The following is a 23,636-nucleotide window of genomic DNA, read 5'->3' as shown; positions in this document are numbered from 1 at the left end:
GGTCTTCTTGATGGATAGATCCCTTAATTATGATATAATGCCCTTCTTCATCTCTTGTTACAGTCTTTATTTTAAAGTCTAGCTTGTCTGATATAAGTATGGCTACTCCACCTTTCTTTTGTTGACCATTAATATGACAGATGATTCTCCATCCTCTTACTTTCAGTTTGAAGGTGTCTTTAGGTCTCAAGTGGGTTGCTTGTAAACAGCATATAGATGGATCTTGTTTTCTTGTCCATTCTGTTATCCTATGTCTTTTGATTGGAGCATGTAGTCCATTGATGTTTAGAGCGAGTACCGAAACATATGAATTTATTGCCATTATGTTTCTTGTAGAGTTGGAGTTTTTGGTGGTGTTCTCTGGTCCTTTCTAATCTTTGCTGTTGCTTTGATCTTTTTTTTTTTTTTTTTTTTTTGTCTTTTCTCCCCTCAGAGAGGAGTCCTTAAAATTTCTTGCAGGGCTGGTTTAGTGGTCACAAACTTCTTTAATTTTTGTTGGGAAACTTTTAATCTCTCCTATTTTGAATGACAGCTATGCTGGATAAAGAATTCTTGGCTGCATATTTTTCTGATTCAGCCATTGAATATATCTTGCCACTCCTTTCTGGCCTGCGAAGATTCTGTGGATAGGTCTGCTGCAAACCTTACCTGTCTTCCCTTGTATGTTAAGGACTGTTTTTCCCTTGCTGCTTTCATGATTCTTTCCTTGCCTGAGTATTTTGTGAATTTGACTACGATATGCCTTGTTGATGGTCAGGTTTTTTTTTAATCTAATGAGAGTCCTCTGTGCTTCCTGGATTTTGATGTCTGTGTCTTTCTTTCCCCAGGTTAGGGAAGTTTTCTGCTGTGATTTGCTCATATAACCCTTCTATCACTTTTTCTCTCTCTTCATCTTCTGGGACCCCCCTATGATTCTGATGTTCTTCCTTTTTAAAGAGTCACTGATTTCTGTAATTCTTAAATTGTGCTCTTTTGCCTCAGTCTCCCTCTTTTTTTTCTGCTTCATTATTCTCCATAATTTTGTCCTTTATATCACTGATTTGCTGTTCTGCCTCATCCATCCTTGCTGCTGTGGCATCCATTCAAGATTGCAGCTCAGTTATAGCATTTTTTTATTTCATCCTGACTAGCTTTTACTTCTTTTATCTCCACAGAGAGGGATTCTAATCTATTTTCGACCCCATCTAGTATTTTTATTATTGTGATTCTAAATTCTGGTTCAGTCATCTTCCTTGTATCCATCTTCCTTGTATCCTTAAGTCCCTGGCTGTCGTTTCTTCCTGCTCTTTCTTTTGGGGTGAATTCTTTTGTTTCATCATTTTGACGGGAGAAAAGGAATTAATAAGGTAAAAAAAATTAAAATTAAAAAATTAAAAACCACACACACACACACACACACACACACACACACACACACCACACACAAATCAAATAAATGATGCTAGATCCTAGGTGTATTTTGGTCTGGTTGTTGAAAAGGAGCTTGATAGATTAGAGAAAAAAGGTAAAAAAAAGGAAAAAAAAAAAAGGAAAAAAAGGAAAACCTTTGAAAATTTGAAAAAATGAATACAATGAAATAGAATAAAATGAAATGATGGAAGTAAAATGGAATTTGAAAAATTTACTAAAAGTATAAAATATAGTAGAAAAAATTAACGAAAAATATTTTTAATAAAAATTGAAAATAAAAATAAACTTTTTCTCTTTCTATATTCAAGAAAAAGAAAAGAAATGAAAAAGAGGGACAAAAAAGAAAATTGAATAGATGGACAAGGGAACAGACTGAAATACGATTGAATTTACTTTGTTTTCCCCTAGAAAACAAACTGTAAAGCAATTTATAGTCCATAAACTAAGCAGGCGGAGAGACTTGTGATGTTCCTGAAAGTGCCAGGTTGGCCCAGTTGGGCCAGGCTTAGTGTAACGGCTCCGTTCTCCACTAGATGGCACTGCTTAGCTTACTGGGGTGGATTGTTGTGGTGCTTGTAGGTGTGTATGTGCATTCATGGGAGGGGTGAAAAATGTCACCCAGCTACCCAGTCTCTAGTATTGGAACTCTGTTTTCCCGGGTCAGCAATCATGCACTTGTCCTTTGTCTTTGGCTTCTGTCCACACCCTGCTTTTACACTGTTGGTGATCAAGCTGTCAGGTTGCCAGGTGGCACCTCCCTCCTGAGTTTTATCTCACATTCAGCTGTGTTTCCTAACCCCTCACTTCTGAGGGACTGTGGCTTTGTCCCCCTCCGACCTTCTGGGGGAGGGTCTCACCAAGCAATGGCTGGGTGCCGGTCGCACCCAGGAATATTCACAGGACTGTGCTGGTGCCGATGCCCAGAGACTGTGGTTGCGTGCCAGCCCACCCCAGAAAATGTTCACGTGATCGTGTAGCAGCAGCGTTTCGGGGATTATGGAAAATCTCAACACATATCTGGCACCAGGCTTCACCCTTAATGACCTTGTTCCAGCACCAGTGAATGTGGTTGTTCTCTGGGGTCTGCTGGCACCTTTGCCTGTGGGTGGGCCACACCGCCTCTACCAAATGTCCTTCCAGCAGGGGAACTGCCTCTCCCCATGTGGCCCAAGGAGCCCCAGACCTAACTCTCTTGGGGATTTGCCCTTCCCACCAGAGCACCGCCAGGTATCGAGCTGCGGAGTTTCAGACTCTGCGCCCACCCCAACCCCCGTTTATAGAGTCTTAGTGGAATTTAAACCCTCTCCTTTCTCCTTTCTCCCTTTTTAGTTCAGTCCCTGTGGCTGTTTCCACTTTCCACTTTCTCTCCGGCTGCTTTTGGAGGGGGTGCTTTTCTGGTACTCTCCCCCTGTCTGTCCTCTCTCCGCAAGCAAAAACAGCTCCCTGCCCTCCGTGGCTTCTCTCTCCTCCAGTTCACCTCTCTGTGCTGCGTACCTGCTGAGTTCTGTGGTTCAGGTTGTGTAGATTGTTGTGTTAATCCTCAAATCAGTTTTCTAGGTGTGCAGGATGGTTTAGTGTTGATCTGGCTGTATTTCATGGACGCAAGATGCAAAAACAACTTCCATGCTGTTCCTCCATCTTGGCTCCTCCCAGCTTTAACGTGTATTAATTTTTGAGAGAGAGAGAGAGAGAGAGAGAGCGCACATGTGTGTGCATGCTAGCAGGGAAGGGGCAGAGAGAGAGGGAGTGCGTGCATGTGTGTGCATGCTGGCAGGGAAGGGGCAGAGAGACAGAGAAAGAGACAGAGGATTCTAACAGCACAGAGTCTGCTGCAGGGCTTGAACTCATGAACTGTGAGATCATGACCTGAGCCAAAGTCGTATGCTTAATCAACTGAGCCACCCAGGTGCCCCCAAAACAAATTTTTATTGTGACAGAAATGGCCTTATTTCCTTTGAAATGTGGGCATTACTCTTACCTCATTTGTATTCAATGATCAGTTCTTTTTCTTTACTTTAGTAAAAACATTAAAAAGCAAACTGGCATATATTGTGGGTGGAGAATTCCTGTAGGAACTCTGCAAGCCTTATAGGTCTTCTTTTGGTATGTGTCAGGTAGATCTTATTTTTCTAAGAAAGATGTCCCAAAAATTTTAATGTAATTTGTTTAATAGTTGCATTTGTTAATTTTTGCTGCCCCTTCTGTCTCATGACTGTTTTGTTTTTGGAAAGGGTTCTTATATAGATTTTAAAAATATGGATAAGGAAGCTGAGGTGCAGACAGATGAAATGACTGGTCCTGTATCACATAAGCATGTTGGTGGTAATAGAGTTGTACCTAAGAATTCCAAAGTCTTTTTCTTTTTTTCTCCTCCTCGTCCCTCCCTCCCTTCCTTTCTCTCTTCTCTTTCTCCTTCCTCCTCCCCCCTCCTCTCTGTGTTCAAGTTTTTATTAATGAGCTTACCTTCTAGAAGAGGAAGACAGAGGCAACTAGATGATTCAGAGGCTATTCACTTGATGATCTTGCTGAGGCCAAAGGCTTTTCCCATGTGCTGGGATGCTGTCTTTAGAGGACAGGTACTTTGGAACTGGGTTGCTTTTTGCCAGGTGCCAACAGGTGTCAGTCACATGTCTGACTGTTAGCCCTTCTGTCAGTCTAGACTCATTAAAGAGATACTTCTGGCCCCAGAAAACTAAGACTCCCAACAAGGAGCAGCTGTTGTCTTTTCCTTTGTGATGATGCTAGCACAGGCATCTTTCCATGGCTTATGTAGTAGCTGGAAATTTCAGTGATAAGGTTTCAGTTTGAGGTTTGGTTGAACTGTCCTGCGAAGTAATACTCAACATACTCAGTTAAATTAAAAAAAATTTTTTTTTACAGAGAGAGAGACAGAGCATGAGTGTGGGAGAGGCAGAGAGAGAGGGAGACACAGAATGTGAAGCAATCTCCAGGCTTTGAGCTGTCAGCTCGAACTCATGGACCACGAGATTATGACCTGAGCCAAAGTTGGACCCTCAATTGACTGAGCCATGCACATGCTCCCTAACCTACTCAGTTAATATGTACCCTTGGATATAGGATTATCATAGACAAGGGACTTCTTGTTGAACTTTGTACTCTTAAGTGTGGTCTTTTAATTTTTAAGATCAATATTGAATGATAATGGCTGAGAGGTTGTTTGGTGTGAAGACCAGTAGATAATTTTGGATCCTGGACTTTTAATTTCAGACCCTAGAACTCTGTGTAGGTAGAGACATGAAACAGAGAAAGCCAGGATACTACTACTGCTACTGTTCTAAGAAAGCAAGAGAATCAGGGACAAGTTTTGTTATTCATTCATTCATTCTTTCATTCATTCATGTATACACACACACACACACACACACACACACACACACACACACACATTATCAGTCCAGTTATATAAGTAATTATAATGGAGGAAACTTCATTTTTTTACTTTTTTTTTGAGAGAGAGCAAATGAGAGAGTGTGAGAGCACTTGGGGGAGGGGCAAAGGGAGGAGGAGAGAGAAAATCTTAAGCAGCTTCCATGCCCAGTGTGGAGTCTGACACAGGTGCAATCCCACAAACGTGAGATCATGACCTGAGCTTAAATCAAGATGCTTAGCCGAGTGAGCCACCCAGAGGCTTCTAGTTTTCTTTACTTTTTGATGGTTAATTGTATTTTCTTTGGTAACCATCTTTTTTTAGACCTCATCTAGAACTACTAGTTTTAGGCTTTTGCATCATGACTAAGCTTAAATTTTATGGGCTAGCAAGAAAACCTAAACTACATATATAATGTTATTTCCAAGGGAATTAAATTCTGATTCATTAACAATTGGCTTTATTTAAAAAGTGGAATATGATCTAGTCAAACATTTGGAGTTACTTTAACTGATTTTGTCCCCCTATCCCTGATTTTGTGTTTTCGCTTTGCTCAGAATTTAGGCTCAAGGTAATCAGCCCCTGAATTAGCTGTCTGAGCTGCTAAAGTAGTAACTCAGTCTCATATTAGTAAGCGAGGTAAATCTGCACTTTGGTAGATTAAGGTCAATGTACTGAGCTGAGCTTGAACAGAAAGAAGGGGGTTGTTTTCCTATCCTTCCAAGAGTGAGATATAATCTGGGGTGTTATTTGCATGTGTGTATGTGTAAGAGAAAGAACTTTTCTGGTAGTATTTGGAGAAATTAGGGAAGGTAGTTGCTAGGCTTAAATCTCATGGCTCAAGGATTTGGCCTTTTGAGTTTTTGATTTTATTTTATTTTATTTTATTTTATTTTTTTTTATTTTTTTTTCAACGTTTTTATTTTTATTTTTGGGACAGAGAGAGACAGAGCATGAACGGGGGAGGGGCAGAGAGAGAGGGAGACACAGAATCGGAAACAGGCTCCAGGCTCTGAGCCATCAGCCCAGATCCTGACGCGGGGCTCGAACTCACGGACCGCGAGATCGTGACCTGGCTGAAGTCGGACGCTTAACCGACTGCGCCACCCAGGCGCCCCTTGATTTGATTTTAAAGATTACTAGTGTCTGAAATTTTATGTTATGAAAATGGAGTTTTTATTTTTTATAAATATTCTAACATATGTTGACAAATGTGAACTAGTTTACAGGATGATTATTTTCAATTTTTGGTTTGGTAGTCTTAGAATTATTTCATTTTTCAGAAAAAATGGACCTCAAAATTAGATGAGTCCATTTTTGTTTACTGCTTTTATTCTTTTCTCTTTGACTAAAATGTTCTCTTTTCATATTCTTTTGTGGGAATCTGACCCCTTTTAACTGTTATCTTTTTGGAAAAGAAAGCCAGCTATACTGACCTCTCTGATATAGTAGTTTCTCTTTCCTTTATGTGTGCCATTCTTATAGTGTTTATCATGTTTTCCTGTGACTATACATTATTGAGGGTCTAATCAATATATATGTTAATACTTAAAGACAGAGCTCCTTTCTCATTTCACTATCTGATCATCCCACATTTCTTCCCTTTTTAATCTGTCACCTGTATATTCAGACCATTCATCAATCAAACAGATGGATGTTTTTGTCCCTTATCACTTGTTAGTTATATTGCAAATATTATTTTATTCATTTTTTTCTGTATGTTTGTAATGTGTTTACAATTGTGCATATACTTTACCTTCTGTAAGAATATAAGTAAATTCATATCTATAAAATATTTTTATATAATTTAGTATAATCCAGGGGATTATTTTTTGGTCTGTATGTTACATAGAAATATAGATAACCTCCTTCCTCTTTTTTCATAATGAAATACCAACTATAACTTTCATTTTTTACATTTTAACCTCTCTGAATCTGAGATACATGTATAAATAATGGCATGGCATAATTTAATTGGTATAATTTTTTCTTTCTGAGTGATACATAAAGTAATGGCACATCTTCTGTCTTTGTTGAATTGATACTGAAGATGCATGCAAAGAGGAAATAAAATTGTTTCAGAGAACATGGGAGTGAAAGAAAGTATTTCCAAATTTACTTTCTTTTGTACCCCATTTTAAATGTGTGTACAGCCAAATGAATACATTTACTATCATAATTAGATATTTGACTGTTTTACCTACTTCCTTTTTATTTATGTAGGTCAACCTAAAAATGTTTTGGACCTTGTCTTTGGAAAAATGTACTTTGTGTTTCTGATTGTTTTATATTGGTATCATAGTATATTTAGGCATCTACACAATATAATCTAACAACGATTACCCACATATTTAGTCTTCATATTTGTAAAATTTTTTTGGTAAAGAAATGCTAAATTGATACTCAGTTTAATGTCTTCAGAGATCTTCTGTATAGAAATTAATATTAAGCTATATATAGCTTTGGCATAAACTAGCATATGATTCATGAGGAAAATGGTTCCTTAGGGAAGAATTTCCTTACTTTTAAATTCATGGTTATGTACCTTTGACCCATGAAGTTCAGTGTCAGAGCATATGGTCTTCCTGTAGTTTGAACAGAAGAGAAATGACTACTGCTGCTTTGGGGGTTGTGTGTTCTTGCTTGAGGGAGAATGGACTGTTTAAAAAAAAAAAAGAAAAAGGGAAAGAAAGATACTAAGAATATTGTAACTGAAGATGACTGCTTCTTTATCTGATCCTGCTTGCTTCAGCTTGCTTTCTGAGGAAGCTGCTTGTTTCTTTCTTCTTTCTCCTTGATGAATTTCACTGATTTCATTTAAAAGAAGAATAAATTACACAGCGTTACATAGTTCTATTATGTCATCTTCCCAAAGTTTCTTGTGGGCACAGCACCTTATCATTGGTTACTACAATCTTGATAGGAATTTTTGTTTAGTAGTTACCTTAAGTTTTTACTTAAAAGTACAAATATTAGAATTATATACAATTATTCTACATGCACATTTTTCCTTCAAAATTAATTTTCCTAGAGCTATATAGTTTGATGCCAAAAGGAACTATGTATGACTCATGAACAATAAAATGGGTAAGAAGTTGCTCATTGTTGAAAGGACTAAGCTTAATTTTTTCCCCCATGGATTTACCCAAGTCTTATTTAAAGCCTTGCAACTATAGAAAATTTCACTTAATGTCATTGTTAATGTAAAATTATTCTAATTTATTGTGTAATAACCAACAAAATAGAAAAGGTAATTGGAAACAATCATTTAGAGAATGGTATTTTTTTTTTTTTTGCCTTTGAACATTATCTGCATTCTCTACTGTTTTATATATGCCAAAGATCCATGGATTTGTTTTATACATTTCCTTTAGGAATCTGTAAGTCTCACAGAACATGTAAATATGCCCAGGGAGATGTCAGCAGACTACATTTTTATCCTGGATCTGCCACTTACCCACTGTGTGATTGTGAGGAAGTCATTTTTATTCTCTGTTTTTCATTTCTCTTTGTCTCACATAATGGGAATAATAAATCTTGTCATGCTTACCTTTCACCATTTTCATAGTGACTTTTAAAATCCCTGGTTTTAAGTATTGAAACATTAGAAAACAAAGTACAAATTGAAATGGTGCTTGCATTCAAGAAATAAACCTTTTGTTTTAGATTCTTAATAAGTAAAATTTAGATCCTGAAGACAATCTGGATGGCACTGGCCATTCGATGTCTGAGTTATTTGGAGGATAATACTAACTTCAGTGAAATTGATTAATTTTTAGAAAGGGAAAACTGCCTGTTAATTATAAAAAAGCAATAATGAACCACCAGGGCTACATGCTGTATAGCAATATTAAGCATGGCAACTTCGCATCTCTAACTGCTGAGCAGCATTAGAAACAGATTGATACTTATAAAGCTGTGTATTCTTGTTCATTATTGCTTTTAGATTGCACCATTTGAGGTGGATTTAGGTAGATTCAGAATGAGAAAATAATTAAGTTCTAATTAGGAAAAAATTGTTACTGTTTTCACATTTGGGAACAATTCACTTCCACTAGTGAAATAAACTAGAATTCTGTATTCTACAGAATGAAATTATTGATTTTTTTCTGCTTTTGTTATAGATAACCTGGATCCAAGAAATGGAGTGGGGTGGGTAAAGGAGTAGTCAGTTATAAGGTGGATATGTATAAAATTAAGATGATTTAAGTTGTGAGATCACACTTTGCTACTTAAATGAAAAGGGGAGCTGCTGACCTTCTCTTCTTTTTCTTCGTGTTTGTTTTTTTCCCCTGCTCCAAGAAATGGTAAATTTTAGACTAAATTTTTTCTTTGAAACTTAAATTAAGGTACAATGGTGTAATCTAATATGAAAACACACTTGAGCGTTATAAGTTTGAAATTACTAATTTTTAATGCCTGTGCAGAATGTGTGTTATACCTTTCCCTCCTCTAATCCTGTGCTTTATGTTTTGTCTGTGTCTATGAATAACATTATTTCCTGAATATTGTCCTTATTAATAATTCTTTCTAACTTTCTCTTTCACATTTTCTTCCTGGATTTGCTGTTTTCTTCAGTCTCACTTCAAGGTCAGTATGCTTGCACTAAAACAATGTTAGTATACCATGCTCTTATCTTTATCTTGAACTCTAATAAAGAACTGAAATGACAGCACTTACTACTGCAGGAAAGACATGTCTAGAAATCTAGTTATGAGTGCATAAGATATAGATGAAGAGTAGGTTCAAAGTTCTGTGCTTCAAATGTAGTCAGAAATCAAGAATCGGACTGAGCATGTTTTGACTGAGAGCAAAATGAAGATGAAAGGAGCCACAAGGGGAATGAGAAGAAAAATGGTTTTAATGTCATTAAAATTTCATCAGAGACATAAAATGTAGCGTGAATATTGGAGAGAAAGTGCTGTAGTCTGTGGGTTTTTAGAAGAAACTTGAAATTATTTTATATACACAAACTTATACACCCTTTAAATTTGGTTTTGTTTTGTAATTCTGCTGAATGGTAGAATAAATGAGAATATAAACAGCCACCCCTAGTTCTGTTTATATGTGCCAGAGGCACTGTGGTAGACCTTTACATATTTTATTTCCATTGATCTTCCCAACAAGTATGTAGAGAGATTGATTATTTCCACTCTTTAGGTGAATAACACAAGGGCCGACCAAGCCCATTAAGTAATTTGTCCATCTTTATTATGAAGAGAAGTTAACAGCACAGATTATCATTCTGATAAGGAACTAAGATTAGGGAACATGATTTCTGTAGGCTCAACCAGTGAATAAATAATGGAATTTGTATTTGAAGCCAGATCTCATTTTGGCCTCAGGGCTTTATGTATTCTGTGCTCTCTACCATAGGAATTAAGAGTGTGAGCTATAGAGCCCTAGATAACTTGAATTTTTTTAGGTTTCTCATCTGTAGTTTTTTCATCTGTAAATTTGGGATAATTATCTAAAGGGTTGTTGTAAACATTGAATGAGTTCATATGAACAGCGCTTAGAAGATACAGGGTAAACAATCAATATATAGAGCTATTATGATTACTCCTTTTTGTGTTTTTTGTGGAGTCCTGTTTGATCCAGGATATGATAGCATGATGTGATATATTTCAGGTTCTTTAAAACACTATACCGTTCCTTATTGACTCATACCACTGTTAATAGAAAGTGCAAAGTAGAATCCCTATGCAAAGTTATATATGTGTAGAAAATGAGAAAGCATGATACTTCTTCTGTAATGATATTTTTGTTAAGACTCCACTTATCTTTAAAGGCGCTAAATTTCTGCTATAGGTAAAATATGTGTTGAAGCTTTTTAGGGAAAAGATTCTCTTTCCCATTTCTACTCCGTGGTATTTCTTCTCAGTGTTTAAATTGATGACCTAAATGATATTTCTGAAAAAGTCCCCTCCTTACCTTTGACTCATTTAAGAATAAAGTAATTTGTATGGGTTGTAAATACATTAAAAAAATACATTAAAAAAACAAACCCTTCTTTCGTAATTTACTGATATAATTTAAAAAATTTTTAATGCTTATTTATTTTTGAGATACACACACGCACACACACGCACACACACACACACACACACACACACACACAGAGTGGAGTGGGGGAGGGGCAGAGAGAGAGGGAGACACAGAATCCAAAGCAGACTCCAGGTTCTGAACTGTCAGCACAGACCCCCACACAGGGCTTGAACCTACCAACTGTGGGATCATGACCTGAGCCGAAGTTGGACGCTTAACCAACTGAACCACCCCTATATTGATCTGACTTTGTCAGTCAGATTTACACTATCCTCTTCCTTCTCTATTAACAGAGGACCACCTCTCCTTTGCCAAGTACACAGACCTTTAGGGTATCCACAGTTTTGAGTTTATATTTTCACTGATATTGACCTTCCTTTTGTTTCTGTGGAACTAATGGCCCAGCTCTTTTCAAAAGCTAAATTTTCCTTTTCTCTTTTACTTCCTTCTTATCAGTTTTTAAACCCCTGCCCCATAGGTTAAGTTCTCCTTCTCTTTATTTCCATTCTGTTCCTCTCCACAGATTCTCCCAAACATAAAACATGTATTAGTTTCCCCTCATCCTTAAAAAGAAATGTAAATAATCCTTATCAGTATCTTTTCCTTGGCCTTAGTTCAGTACACCATCTTAATTTTACATTTTACCTTTTTATTCTGTTGACTTGCACAGTTTTTGAAAGAATCATTTATGCTTGCTGCCTCCACTTCCACACTTCCATTTATTTTTCAAATGTAATTTGGATTCTTCTCTCACTGCTATGGTAAAATGGCTTCAGTGATATACTGGTTGCCAAGTTTAGTAACTTTGTTTGTCTTGGGTCTATTGACCTTTCTGGGGTGTTAGATACTATCAATTACCTCTTTTCTTTCTAGGAACCCTTCTTTTGTAGTTTATGTGATACTGTTTTCTGCTAGCTCAGGTACCACCTCATTGACATTTTTCAGTCTGTTTTGCTTTTCTTCTTTTACATGTTTCTTAACTCTTGGGATTTCTCATATTCTTTTTAAAAATTTCATTTTCATTTACATTATTGGTTACCTGCCTTATTACTTACTACCAAAGACTCAGTTTTATTTATTTTGTTTTGTTCAGGTTTTTATGGAACTTTTATTTCAAACCATATTTATTACAGAACAAATCTTACATTGTTTGCAATAAAAATAGCAAGCACATTGGGGCGCCTGGGTGGCGCAGTCGGTTGAGCGTCCGACTTCAGCCAGGTCACGATCTCGCGGTCCGGGAGTTCGAGCCCCGCATCAGGCTCTGGGCTGATGGCTCGGAGCCTGGAGCCTGTTTCCGATTCTGTGTCTCCCTCTCGCTCTGCCCCTCCCCCGTTCATGCTCTGTCTCTCTCTGTCCCAAAAATAAATAAACGTTGAAAAAAAAAAAATAGCAAGCACAAATACTGCATTTAAAAAGTGATTTTCGGGGCGCCTGGGTGGCTCATCGGTTAAGCCTCTGACTTCGGCTCAGGTCACGATCTCACGATCCGTGAGTTCGAGCCCCGCGTCGGGCTCTGGGCTGATGGCTCGGAGCCTGGAGCCTGCTTCCGATTCTGTGTCTCCCTCTCTCTCTGCCCCTCCCCCGTTCATGCTCTGTCTCTCTCTGTCCCCAAAAAATAAATAAACATTGAAAAAAAAAATTAAAAAAAAAATTTAAAAAGTGACTTTCCCATTTTCTACTGTAAACATTTTCTCCACACATTATAGTAAAGCAGTATGGGTACCACTTAAGTAATTTTGAGGGTGGTACAGTCTGAACACAATTCAGCTTTAGTAATGAAATACCATGAAGGATTTTGCCTTGTGTTTGGAGAACTTTCATCTCTAACTTAAGCATCAGGTGGACATATTTTTACAGGAAAATTTTATCGCTTTTGTCTTTTGTGTGACAGGTTTTGATCTAAATATCTCTAAACAAAGCCCTACAAAAAGCCCCAGAAGCATTTGTGTGTGAAAGTCATTATTGTATACATAATTCTGTGAGTTACAGGTTATGTTAATTATAATGTTGTTAGCTGGTTCATTTTAGTAGTTGTTACTCTAGCAGTAAATGCCATTAAGCTATACTTATTTCTCAATAGTTTTATTTTCCAAGATATACAAAATAGGTTTTGTTTTTCCAGTGGCAAAGATCATTTTGGTTGTAGTATGTAAAAAAGGTTTTCTTTGTTCCGGGTTGGAATTTAGTGCAGTACTTTTTTCTATACAGAAGCATTTCACCATTTTAATTATGGTTTTGCCAAGTCCAGTTGAACAGATCATTAAGAGAATATTGATGGCTTGAGATTGGATTGGATATTTGGATAACTTCATTATGGGACCATGGGCAGGATACTTAACCCTTAAGTGTTTGTTTTAACCACCTGTTTTGTGTTAATAGTGACACTTAACTGTAGTGTTTGCTTTTTAGTGTCCTCCTCTAAGCTTTCTTGGTTTGTATAGATTTATTTGTTTTCTCTTTCTTGTCCTTTACTGCCTTTCCTCTGTCCCTGCTTCCATTTAGTACAGAGAGATTTCATTTAGTGTGATAATGAGTGAAGATTCACATTCTCTGTCTTAAACATATATACATGTCTTTAGTTATTATTCAATGACATTATCCCCAGAGAAAGAATACAAAGAAATGATTCCATGAATAGATGAAAATATATGATTTCATTCATAATTCATTGTTACTTTTGATTTAGCACCTTTGGCTAAAGGCAAGACATTCAGTAGGTGAGGCTTATAAATATCCTTTCATTTACTTCCTAGTTTACACAAATTGAGCTCAATATTATTATTACCCCTATTTTATTTGACAGTGCCTGTTGCAGATTTATCTTTAAAATAAATGTTTGGAATCTGTGGGATATTTTGTATCAACAGCATTTAGACCAGAGTACCTCTATTGTTATGTAATAAAAGCTAAATACTTTATGCCTTGCTCAGATGCATTCCTGTTTTTATATAGTCTCTTTCATCTAATTTGATGAAAGGGTTCTACATTGATTTCCAAAGTCTAAGTCAACTAGCCAGTTTTCTGATTGCACATCTTAGAATTTTTTTCATTGTTGTCTGACAGTAGGCACTAAAACCTCATGTCATTCACAAAAAGAGAACTATAGTTTGAAGCCTTCATTTTTTTTTTTTTTTTTTTTTTTTTTTTTTTAGCTAAAGTCTTCAGAACTTTATAGGCCTAAGAGCATTTCTGACCTTGTGGGATCTATTTACAAGGAGTTTGATTTATAGACACGAGTATAATCTAGGAGAATGATCTGTTGTTAATTGCCTTTTTTACTTGTCATTTGGTTGGCATTCTTTTTTTTTTAATTAAAAAAATTTTCTTTAATTTATTTTTGAGAGAGAGAAAGAGTGTGATCAGAGAAGGGGCAGAGAGAGAGAGGGAGACACAGAATCTAAAGCAGGCTCCAGGCTCAGAGCTATTTGATGTGGGGCTCAAACTTGTGAACTGCAAGATCATGGCCTGAACCGAAGTCAGAGGCTTAACTGACTGAGCCACCCAGGTGCCCCTTGTTGGCTTTCTTAAACAGCCTTATTGTTGAAGAGTGTATTTCCTTATTTTCTTTCCTTTCAAGCAATAATATTGCCTAGCGTTTTTGTAATGGGTCACGCAAGCACAGTGTAGCCACAGCCTGCATAACTACCTTCTCCTGAAATACAGTGTTATTATTTTGAATGATTCATTGGTAGGAAAAAAAAAAAATGTGTGAACACATACTTGTACTGATCTACCTAACTGTTCTACTGAAAAGTATTGAGTTTTGTGTTATCATGCATTGAGAAGTGGCAAATGTAGCTTTTCATGGTGGCAATTATAGACTATTATCTGGCATTCTGTAGCTAAACATGATAAATTCAGTAGAGAAAGGCAGAAAGATTAAATTTACAGTTAGTTAAAATTTGAATTTGTATATGATTGCCAGATTTAGCAAATATACATATGGGATATCAGTTAAATTAGTATTTCAGATAAGCAATGGATACTTTTTTAGTATTAATATCATACAAATACTGGGACATACTTATACTAAAACACTTCTCCCTCCCCTCAAAATAAATAAATAATAAAGCCTTATAAAAGTCTTTTGAATAAGGTGTGACAAAAGAGATAATGTAATGATGTACATTAAGGTGGTTGGTATATGGTGAGAAACTTATAAAGGTGGTTATTATAGTTATTTTATCTAACATAATGCTAGACTTACATTCAAACACAGAGTATTCAATCTCACACACACCCTTCCCACCACCTGCAGAGTAAAAAGCATATTCTGTGCAAGTTGATGATGGGGAATTTAGGTATTTAAATTTATGTGATAAAATACAATAGAGAAGGAATGCTTTATCTATCTTGTTTTGTATTAAAGGACAGTTTTTTTAAAAAAAAATAATAAGGTGGATATGTGTTTGTATGCATGCATATGCGTGTGAGAAGTAATGTTTCTCGCTGCTTGCTGTGCCAAATCCTATGCTGTGCATTTTCCATACGTTATCTTATTTATTCCACATAACGACTCTATGACAGATGGGCATTATTCCCATATCATAAGTTAAAAGTTTAAAAAACAACAAAAACCAAACATGAAGCTTAAAGAGGTTAATGATCACATAGGTGATGAATAGTAAATCAGATATTTAATTCAGAGCTCTCCAACTCTTAAAAGCTTTGTTTTTAACCTCTTCATTACAGTATTCCTATCAGGGGCTCTCACCTCCCTGGGGACTTTGAACATGTTTTGAGATTTACGAGTTTATCATGCTGATGGGTTATTATTTTGTATTTTCATTTCAGTGACAATGTAAAACACAACTTATGTACATATTTTGGATCATCTGGGTGAAATCCTATAACTAAATGGCATATTTATCCATAAGCATTTGCTTTGTGGTTATGATATTGTTATCAAGTATTAACTGCTGTAATTGCGATGGGCCAATGAAAAAAGGAGGTGGTAGGCTTAATAATGGTCTTTTAATTTCAAGCAAAGTTCAGATGATATTATGATGTGCTGTGGGAAGCAAACTTGTTTTTACCAATTTGACAAAGAAAAGTTTTGGGACAGTTTAATTTTCTTATGTTTCAAAAGCACTTGGACCATAGTAGTAAATACCTTAAGTGCACTGTGATCAGTGATTTACCTGTATATTAAATCAATATTGGCAATTTGAATTTCACTGTATATTTTAGTCTTTCTTTAATTTGTAGCTCTAGAATATTTGTATATTTCAAATATTATAATTTGTGAACAGAGAACCTAGAAAATCTTTTCCTTTACACTCCTTACACTTTCCTTTACACTTTACATCCTTTACACAAGGTACCATACTATAGTTCAGGTACAGACCCTTTAGTCATGCGGATGAAGCACTTCTGCTCAGGGGGTGCTGGAATGCTTTGCCAGTATGCTGCCATTTTAATATCATTTTGAAGGATGAGTACTTGTATGCTAGGCAGAGATAGTGTAAAGACATTAGGACAACTGAAGAGACCAAAGCAAAAGAAAAACACCCCAAAACAAAAAACCTGCGGCAGGAGGGAGTGATAGAAATAAAGATTCTTGAGGGCCTTTGGTCCTAATTAAGGAAGCTTGAGTTTTATTATGAGGTCAGTATGTCTCTAACAAAAACAAAAAGCAGGCAAATGTAAACTAAACTTTTATAATTCACTTACGGCATGCTGAGTTTTTATAAATTATGTTTGTGTGTAGTCATATCCTTATTGGTTAAAGACCCCTTGGAAGTGGAGTTTAAATATTTTTGTGATGAAAATACAATGTAAAATTTCAGATTCATAGATTACAGTTTTGATTTTTTTTTTTTTTGCCTCCCTTTCTTCCATTAGGCCCGTACTATATTATTTTTTTTTAGGTTTATTTTTGAGACAGAGAGAAAGTTGGGGAGGGGAAGAGAGAGAGGAAGATAGAAAATCCCAAGAGGGTGCTGCACTGTCAGCACAGAGCCATATGCAGGCTCAAACTCATGAGTTGTGAGATCATGACCTGAGCTGAAACCAAGAGTGCCCCCAGGTACCCCTAGGCCAATGCTTTATTAATGAAATCAGAAACTAAACTTTATTCTTTTCTCTCATTTCAGTGGAATGCTTTAGTGATTAATAATCTTCTCCCCAGTTGATTTAATGATTTTCATTGTATTTTACCCAAAATTTATGAAGAAAACCAGTTATGGAGTTTGCTGATTACTCGCATTTATATGCACCTGAGAAAAACTGTTACCATTATCTACTTTTTAATTTATTATCTGCTTTTTATTAATGCTTTGTTTCCCAAGGTAGCCTCCAGCTATTACCTCTCCATGTGCATGTTATAGAGAAATGTCCAAGTTAAATTAGTTTTTAAGCTGCTCCCTGTGAAACCACCAGGTGAAAAAGTACAAACAGCATACTCTTTCTGCACACATAGCTTAGTATACTGTTTTGTGGTGTGATTAAACTGTAGCATTCACAGTGCTCATTACTGACAGAGGCTTGGGGTACTGAAAGTAATTGCATTCATTAGTATCTACAAAGCACTTTTCAGACATAAAGAGGGAAACAAGATAGCAGGAAATAAAAAGCCATATTGTCTGTTTCATTGTTCTGTTCATGCTAGAATGTTACTTTTCCTAGGTCATGGGGTCAGCATTCTCATAGGTCTGACTGCCACCAAGAATGGTTGAATCTCTGGATGATTCTGTGAGGCCTGAGGCATATAAACAGAAAATATATGAAAGGGAGAAGAAAATTAAATAAAGTAGGAGTATTGGGGAAGAATAAAATTGAAAAGGGAGAAAAAAAATAGAAGAGAGACATGAGGATATGTATATATCTCTTAGTACCAAAATTTTGCTCAAAAGTGTATAAAGTTGTATGTCCTGTTTTAGATGATAGACATTAAGATAATGCATAAAATAAATGGATGCTCTCCATAAAAATGCTTATGCTTTCCTCTGTCATTATCAATAAATCAAGGAGAAATCCAGAGTGAGCAACACAGAGCAGCTTTCTTTAAAGAATAAAAACAATTGACAGTATATTTATTCTGTCACAGATCCAAAAAGTCAAGTCAGTTTTTTAAGACAGGAATTTTTTTTTGTTTCTCTGTTTCTCTAGCACATATTCATATTTCTTGGCACACTTCAGTCATAGCACTGTGACATATCCTTGGTCTGCTTTTTTTTAGACTTTATAAATTGATTTTATTTTTTTTTATTTTAATTTTTTTTCAACGTTTTTTATTTATTTTTGGGACAGAGAGAGACAGAGCATGAACGGGGGAGGGGCAGAGAGAGAGGGAGACACAGAATCAGAAACAGGCTCCAGGCTCCGAGCCATCAGCCCAGAGCCTGACGCGGGGCTCGAACTCACGGACCGTGAGATCGTGACCTGGCTGAAGTCGGACGCTTAACCGACTGCGCCACCCAGGCGCCCCTAAATTGATTTTAAATATACCGACAGTCATGGATTCTTATCTTTATACAGTTTGGGGAACAGGCATCAACCGTTGTAGTAAAACAATTCCACAAATTATACTAAGAAATGTGAGAATGGGTTCTCTGTTTTTCTTTTCTCCTCTGTTTTGGTTCCATTCTTAAGCAGTGTCTTTTCTTACATTTGGGGGATTGTATACCTGTTCTGGCCAGCATAAAGCTTCCCTCTTTTCTCTCCTGTGACTTTAAGTATGTGGAGTTGATTGTTTTCTTTTGGAATTCTACACCTTGGCTTAGTATGCTGCAAAGTACAGTGCAGCTGTGACCACCACTTCTGTACTCTACAGCCTCTGCACTGAGATACTGCATATTTCTTGGGAAAAAAAGTCACACAACTGTCCTGACAGGTCTCACTGCAGATTTATGGCCACATATTTCAAATGTGCTCCCAATTATACAGGCAGTTCTAATACAAATGTCTGTTAAATTTGATTTTACATTTTCAGAGATGATTATATCCTGCTCGCTCTTCTTTTGTCAAATCCACAAAATCCCTGCCTTCACCTCATAGCTGCTGACTTCACTTCATATTACATTGAGAAAATAGGAATCAGATGCTACCTACTGCATCTTCCCACCCTTAGATCTCCTGGCTTACATGCATCTGTACAGGTGTGTTTTGTGTGTTTTCTTTACAGTGGTTCACTGTTCTAAGTTCAACTCTGCCACTTTTTCTCATAATCCTATCCTAGTTACCCAGTTCAAGGATGGTGCTTTCTCAATTATCCTTCTCTCTGCTTTATTTTTAAAACTTTACTTTTTCCTAGTTTATTATCATAAGCATGATTTAACATTTCCACCCTCCATCTTTGAAAGTCCTTTCCTTGACATGATAGTCCTTTCTAGCTGGCACACCATTTTTCTCTGTTCCTTCTTAACAAATCTTGTTTAAAAAATTGACTGTGTATAAATGCTGTCTGCATTTCTTCACCTTTCTTCAAGTTTACCAAGTCAGACTTCTCTTTTATCTATTTTTTAATCTATTTTTATCACTTCCCTGAAACTGCTTTTGCCAGGGTTTACGGTGGTATATTTTCAGGTGCCAGGTCCAAAAGTTACTGTCACCATCTTGCCTTTCCTTTCAGCATCATTATACGCACTCCCTTCCTTGAAAGGTATTTTCTTTTGGCATTTCTGATAGCAGATTCTACTTATTTTCTCTGTCCTTCACTTGTCATGCCTACTCTGTTGTCATTTCTGGCTCTGCCGTATTCCCCTAAAGCTTGAAGGGCTCCATTCTCAGCCCTATTGTCGTTTTTACATATACTTTCTCAGAAGATGTCTTCAAGCCTTGTGGCTTTCAGTATTACTTATGTATTTATAGCTCCCATCTATCGTGTATGTGGGACATGTCTATCATGTATATACATATGTCTACATGTACACAAAGGAGCTCCAGAGTAATATACTAATTATTTCCATGATGTCTTTAATTAGATATCAAACTTAACTTTACCCAGAGCAGATCTCTTCATTTTTTCCATTCTTTTCAAAATTTCTTCCTCAGTATTCCCCAGTTCAGTAAATGGTATCACCATTCACTCATTGCTCAAAAATAAATCAACTAATTCCTGATTTTTCTCTCCTGCCACTCCCTATATTAAATCTATCAGAAAGTCCTATCGTATGTCACAAATATATCTGAAATTCAGCCATTTCTCTCCATGCCCTCCTATGAAGTATTATCTCTTACTCATACTATCAGAGTAGCTTTCTAACTGGTACCCTTGCTTCTACATTTTGCTCTACTAGTCTCTTCTCCATGGCAGCTAGACTGAACTCTTAAAGCATACAGTAAATGCTGTCACTCCTTAAGACCTTGCTCTGCCCTCTATATTCAGAATAAAACCCAAACTCCTTACCATGGTTTATAAGGCTCTGCATCATCTGACTTCTTGCTCCTTTTGTGACCTCACCACTTACTATTTACCCTTTGTAATACACCACCATATCGACTTTTAAAAGAAATCTGCCAAGCGTTTGCTGTCCTCACAGTATTTGTACTAATGTTCTCTCTCCCTCTTTCCCTAGGCCTTTACATGGCTTGCTTTTCACATCCACCATCGCAGTTCCTCAGTGATGTCTACCCTGACCATTGTAGCTAAATAAACTATTATCACATTCAGCATCTCTATTACTTTGCTCCATTTGATTTTTCCCAAAGGACATGCCACTGTGCTGTGTGATGCAGATTCTTTGTTAGTTGAAATTGTTTTGCCTCTTTCAACAATAAATTCCTGAGGGCAGTGAGGTTGTATTCTGTTCCTTAAAAGAGAAGCAGCCCTTATTCGCAACAACGTGGATGGATCTAGAGTGTATTATGCTAAGCAAAATAAGTCTATCAGAGAAAGACAAATGCCATATGATTTCACTTGTGGTATTTAAGAAACAAAACAGATGAACACAGAGGAAGGGGAAAAAAGAAAGGGAAGAAAATTAAGAGAGGCTCTTAACTATAGAGAACAAACAGGGTTGATGGAGGGGAGGTAGGTGGGGGATAGGCTAAATGGATGATGGGTATTAAGGAGGGCACTTGTGATAAGGACTGTGTTATATGTAAGTCATGAATCACTCAGTTCTATTCCTGAAACCAATATTACACTATATGTTAACAAATTGGAACTTAAATAAAAATTTGAAGGAAGAAAAAAAGCTATGTACCCCTTGTTGGCATTCAGTAAATATTTGCCAAATAGCTAAGTGGAGGCTAACGCTTTCTTAGAAAATTTCATGGTTGGGTTTAGAATGCATGCTAGTTTTAAATTATTGACAAGTATGTAGCTTTCTCATTTGATAGAAATTTGAATTTTTATTGGGTAATTTTTATTAGTACTTTATGATACCAAGGAATTGCTTCCTAAAGCAAAGCCTTTTCAGTAACCTACAAAGCTCTAAAGCAAGGATTAGCAAACTACAGGCCTCCTGTACCCTTTATATAGCCTGCAAGCTAAGAATGCACAAGGATGCCAGGCAAATTTGAGAAGTGTTCCAGATTTTAAAAAGACAAAAACAAAAACTGTTGAATTGATAACTAAAGCATTTTTCGGTAGAATTTAAGAGTGTTTATATAAAACTCCAAATTGTTAGTGATTTTATATTCTATAATGAAATATTTTCTTTTTTTTGGTATGGCTTCTTATCATTAGATTGCTAGGGATACAGTGCCATGAAAATAAAAATCCTTATTTAAAGCAGCTCTTAAATAACCCAAAACATTGTAATTAGACATAGAATATGTAAAAAATATTATTTTTAGTTTCTTATATACTTTTGGGGATGATATAATATGAAATTGCTTTTTTTAAGCCAAGTGTAGGTATTCAGGTAGTGTTATGAAATTTCACGTCTTAGTTTTTATTTTAAGTGTCAATGGAGGGTGTTCCTGGGAAGGTTGAAGGAGAGGGAGTGTCTGTGCATGCACATGCAATATCTGTATATTCTCTCTATATGTAAACATTTATGCATAATAAAGATGTTTAATATGTAATACTTGAACAATATTTTGCTTGAAATTAATGTATTTTTAAGCTTTTTTTTTCTAGCTTAAACTGCTTTTCTCTAATGAAAGCTCACATAGCTGAGTCAGATTTGATTTTTAGTATTTCCTTAAACCTGACAATAGTAGCATTCTATTTTTTTCTTAAATGTGCTTGGGAGATTTTTATGGTAGGGTGACCTACTACACTAGCATTATGTATCTGTCTTTTTGACAAAGCAAAAAGCCACTAGGAGTGTAGTTTCTGAAAAAAGTATGATGGTGTCTTAATAGAATGTAAGTTTTGAAGGAGAACAAGAACTAGTCCTTTCCTAATAAACTTTCTTAGTTACTTAAAGATAAGGAAGATGTTCATTTTTCAGTGCTTACATTGTTTTGTAATGTTAAACTGTATTTTCCCTCAGAGCCGTGTTTTGGGCAAATTTGTCAATAGAGGGGATGTAGTTTCCTTTTTATGCGTGTGTTTAACAAATATTTAATGAGTATCTACACACAAGGAGGAACTATGCTATGAGTTGTGAGTTATGAAAATATATCAGACATGGACCATGACCTCTAGGAAGGCATTTTCTCTCCTTCCTTCCTTCCTTCCTTCCTTCCTTCCTTCCTTCCTTCCTTCCTTCCTTCCATCCTTCCATCCTTCCATCCTTCCATCCTTCCATCCTTCCATCCTTCCTTAGGTGTTTTTATTTTTAAGTAATCTCTGTACCCAATGTGGGTCTCGAACTTACAGCCCCAAGATCAAGAGTCGTGTGCTCTACTGACTGAGCCAGCCAGGTGCCCCTAGGAAGGCATTTTCATAGGTATAATGAGATATACATGTGGATTACACTAATATGAGGAACAAACTAACATGTCCTAAGATATATTTAGTTAAAATGACTATGGGAGCTGAGGAGAGCCAATAGTAGTTATGACCTAAGAGGTTTACCTAAGTTTGAGTTTGGATTTTAAGAGACAGAGGCTGAGGGAATAGTAAAAAAGTAAATAGGGGCAGATTTAGTAGATCTAGTGTGAGCCTGAGAATTCTGTATTTTTAACACGCTCCCAAGTGATGCTGATGATGTATGTTCATGGATCATACTTTGAATGGCAAGGTGGTAGATCACATCTTATAAAACTTCTTGTGATAGAGACCAGTAGAGATAAATCTCTTCTTTTCCATTTTTGCATTTCTCTCTTTTTACACATTAATTTATTCATATCTGTGTGAGAATGGAGAGAGTTAAATTCATTCATCATTCATTCATTCATTCATTCATTATTTCATTATTATTATAATAGTTGGGAACTCCTCAATTGAGAATCACATTTTAAAGGATTAATTCATTTCTGAATCTCCTTTCTCCTTTTCTTGCTTGAAGGATATTAAAGGATATAAGTTCACTTTGAATTTAACCCCAGTTAATTAATTCAGGCTTAAAGCAGTCTAAGAGAGTGAAAAAAAAAATCTATACTAAGCCATTTAAATCCTTTTCTTTCTGTTTAAGGTATGGGTTTACTAACATATTTGGGTTTTCTTGTCTACCCAGATTTAAATCAAATTACATATTGATCTATTTATAAGAGAAAGTAATTTCATGTTTCACATATTCTATTATGTCTCAGAATATTTATTCCCAAACAATTCCTCAAGTTACATCTTTCCTTTTACTTATCACGTATGTTGTGATAATACTGCTGTTTGTGTTCTTTGCCCAAGAAACAGTGTTGAAAAGGATATTAGACAAGAAAGTTGGTTGTATTCATCCACTCTAGTTAATTTGTGAATTCAGAACTTTGCATATATTTGTGTTGCATGTGC

The 23,636-nt window shown here is 36.2% G+C and overlaps 1 protein-coding gene across 13 annotated transcripts in view; it reads left to right on the top strand.

The window, feature by feature from the left end:
* ERC1 (ELKS/RAB6-interacting/CAST family member 1) overlaps positions 1-23,636 on the top strand; it is a 515,425-nt gene that overhangs the window by 200,524 nt on the left and 291,265 nt on the right. For 10 of the 13 annotated variants that reach the window (XM_023256613.2, XM_023256607.2, XM_023256611.2 and 7 more), the window contains one exon: positions 9,377-9,388. The exons of the other annotated variants lie outside the window; for them this stretch is intronic. In XM_023256613.2, the coding sequence (XP_023112381.1) occupies positions 9,377-9,388 (12 nt within the window). The remainder of the gene's footprint in view (positions 1-9,376; positions 9,389-23,636) is intronic. 13 annotated transcript variants of the gene reach the window in all.

The sequence above is a fragment of the Felis catus genome, chromosome B4 (genome assembly GCF_018350175.1).
Source record: "Felis catus isolate Fca126 chromosome B4, F.catus_Fca126_mat1.0, whole genome shotgun sequence".
Taxonomy (NCBI): domain Eukaryota; kingdom Metazoa; phylum Chordata; class Mammalia; order Carnivora; family Felidae; genus Felis; species Felis catus.
The sequence above is the reverse complement of the archived record's forward strand: the minus strand, read 5'-3'. Positions and strand labels throughout refer to the sequence as shown.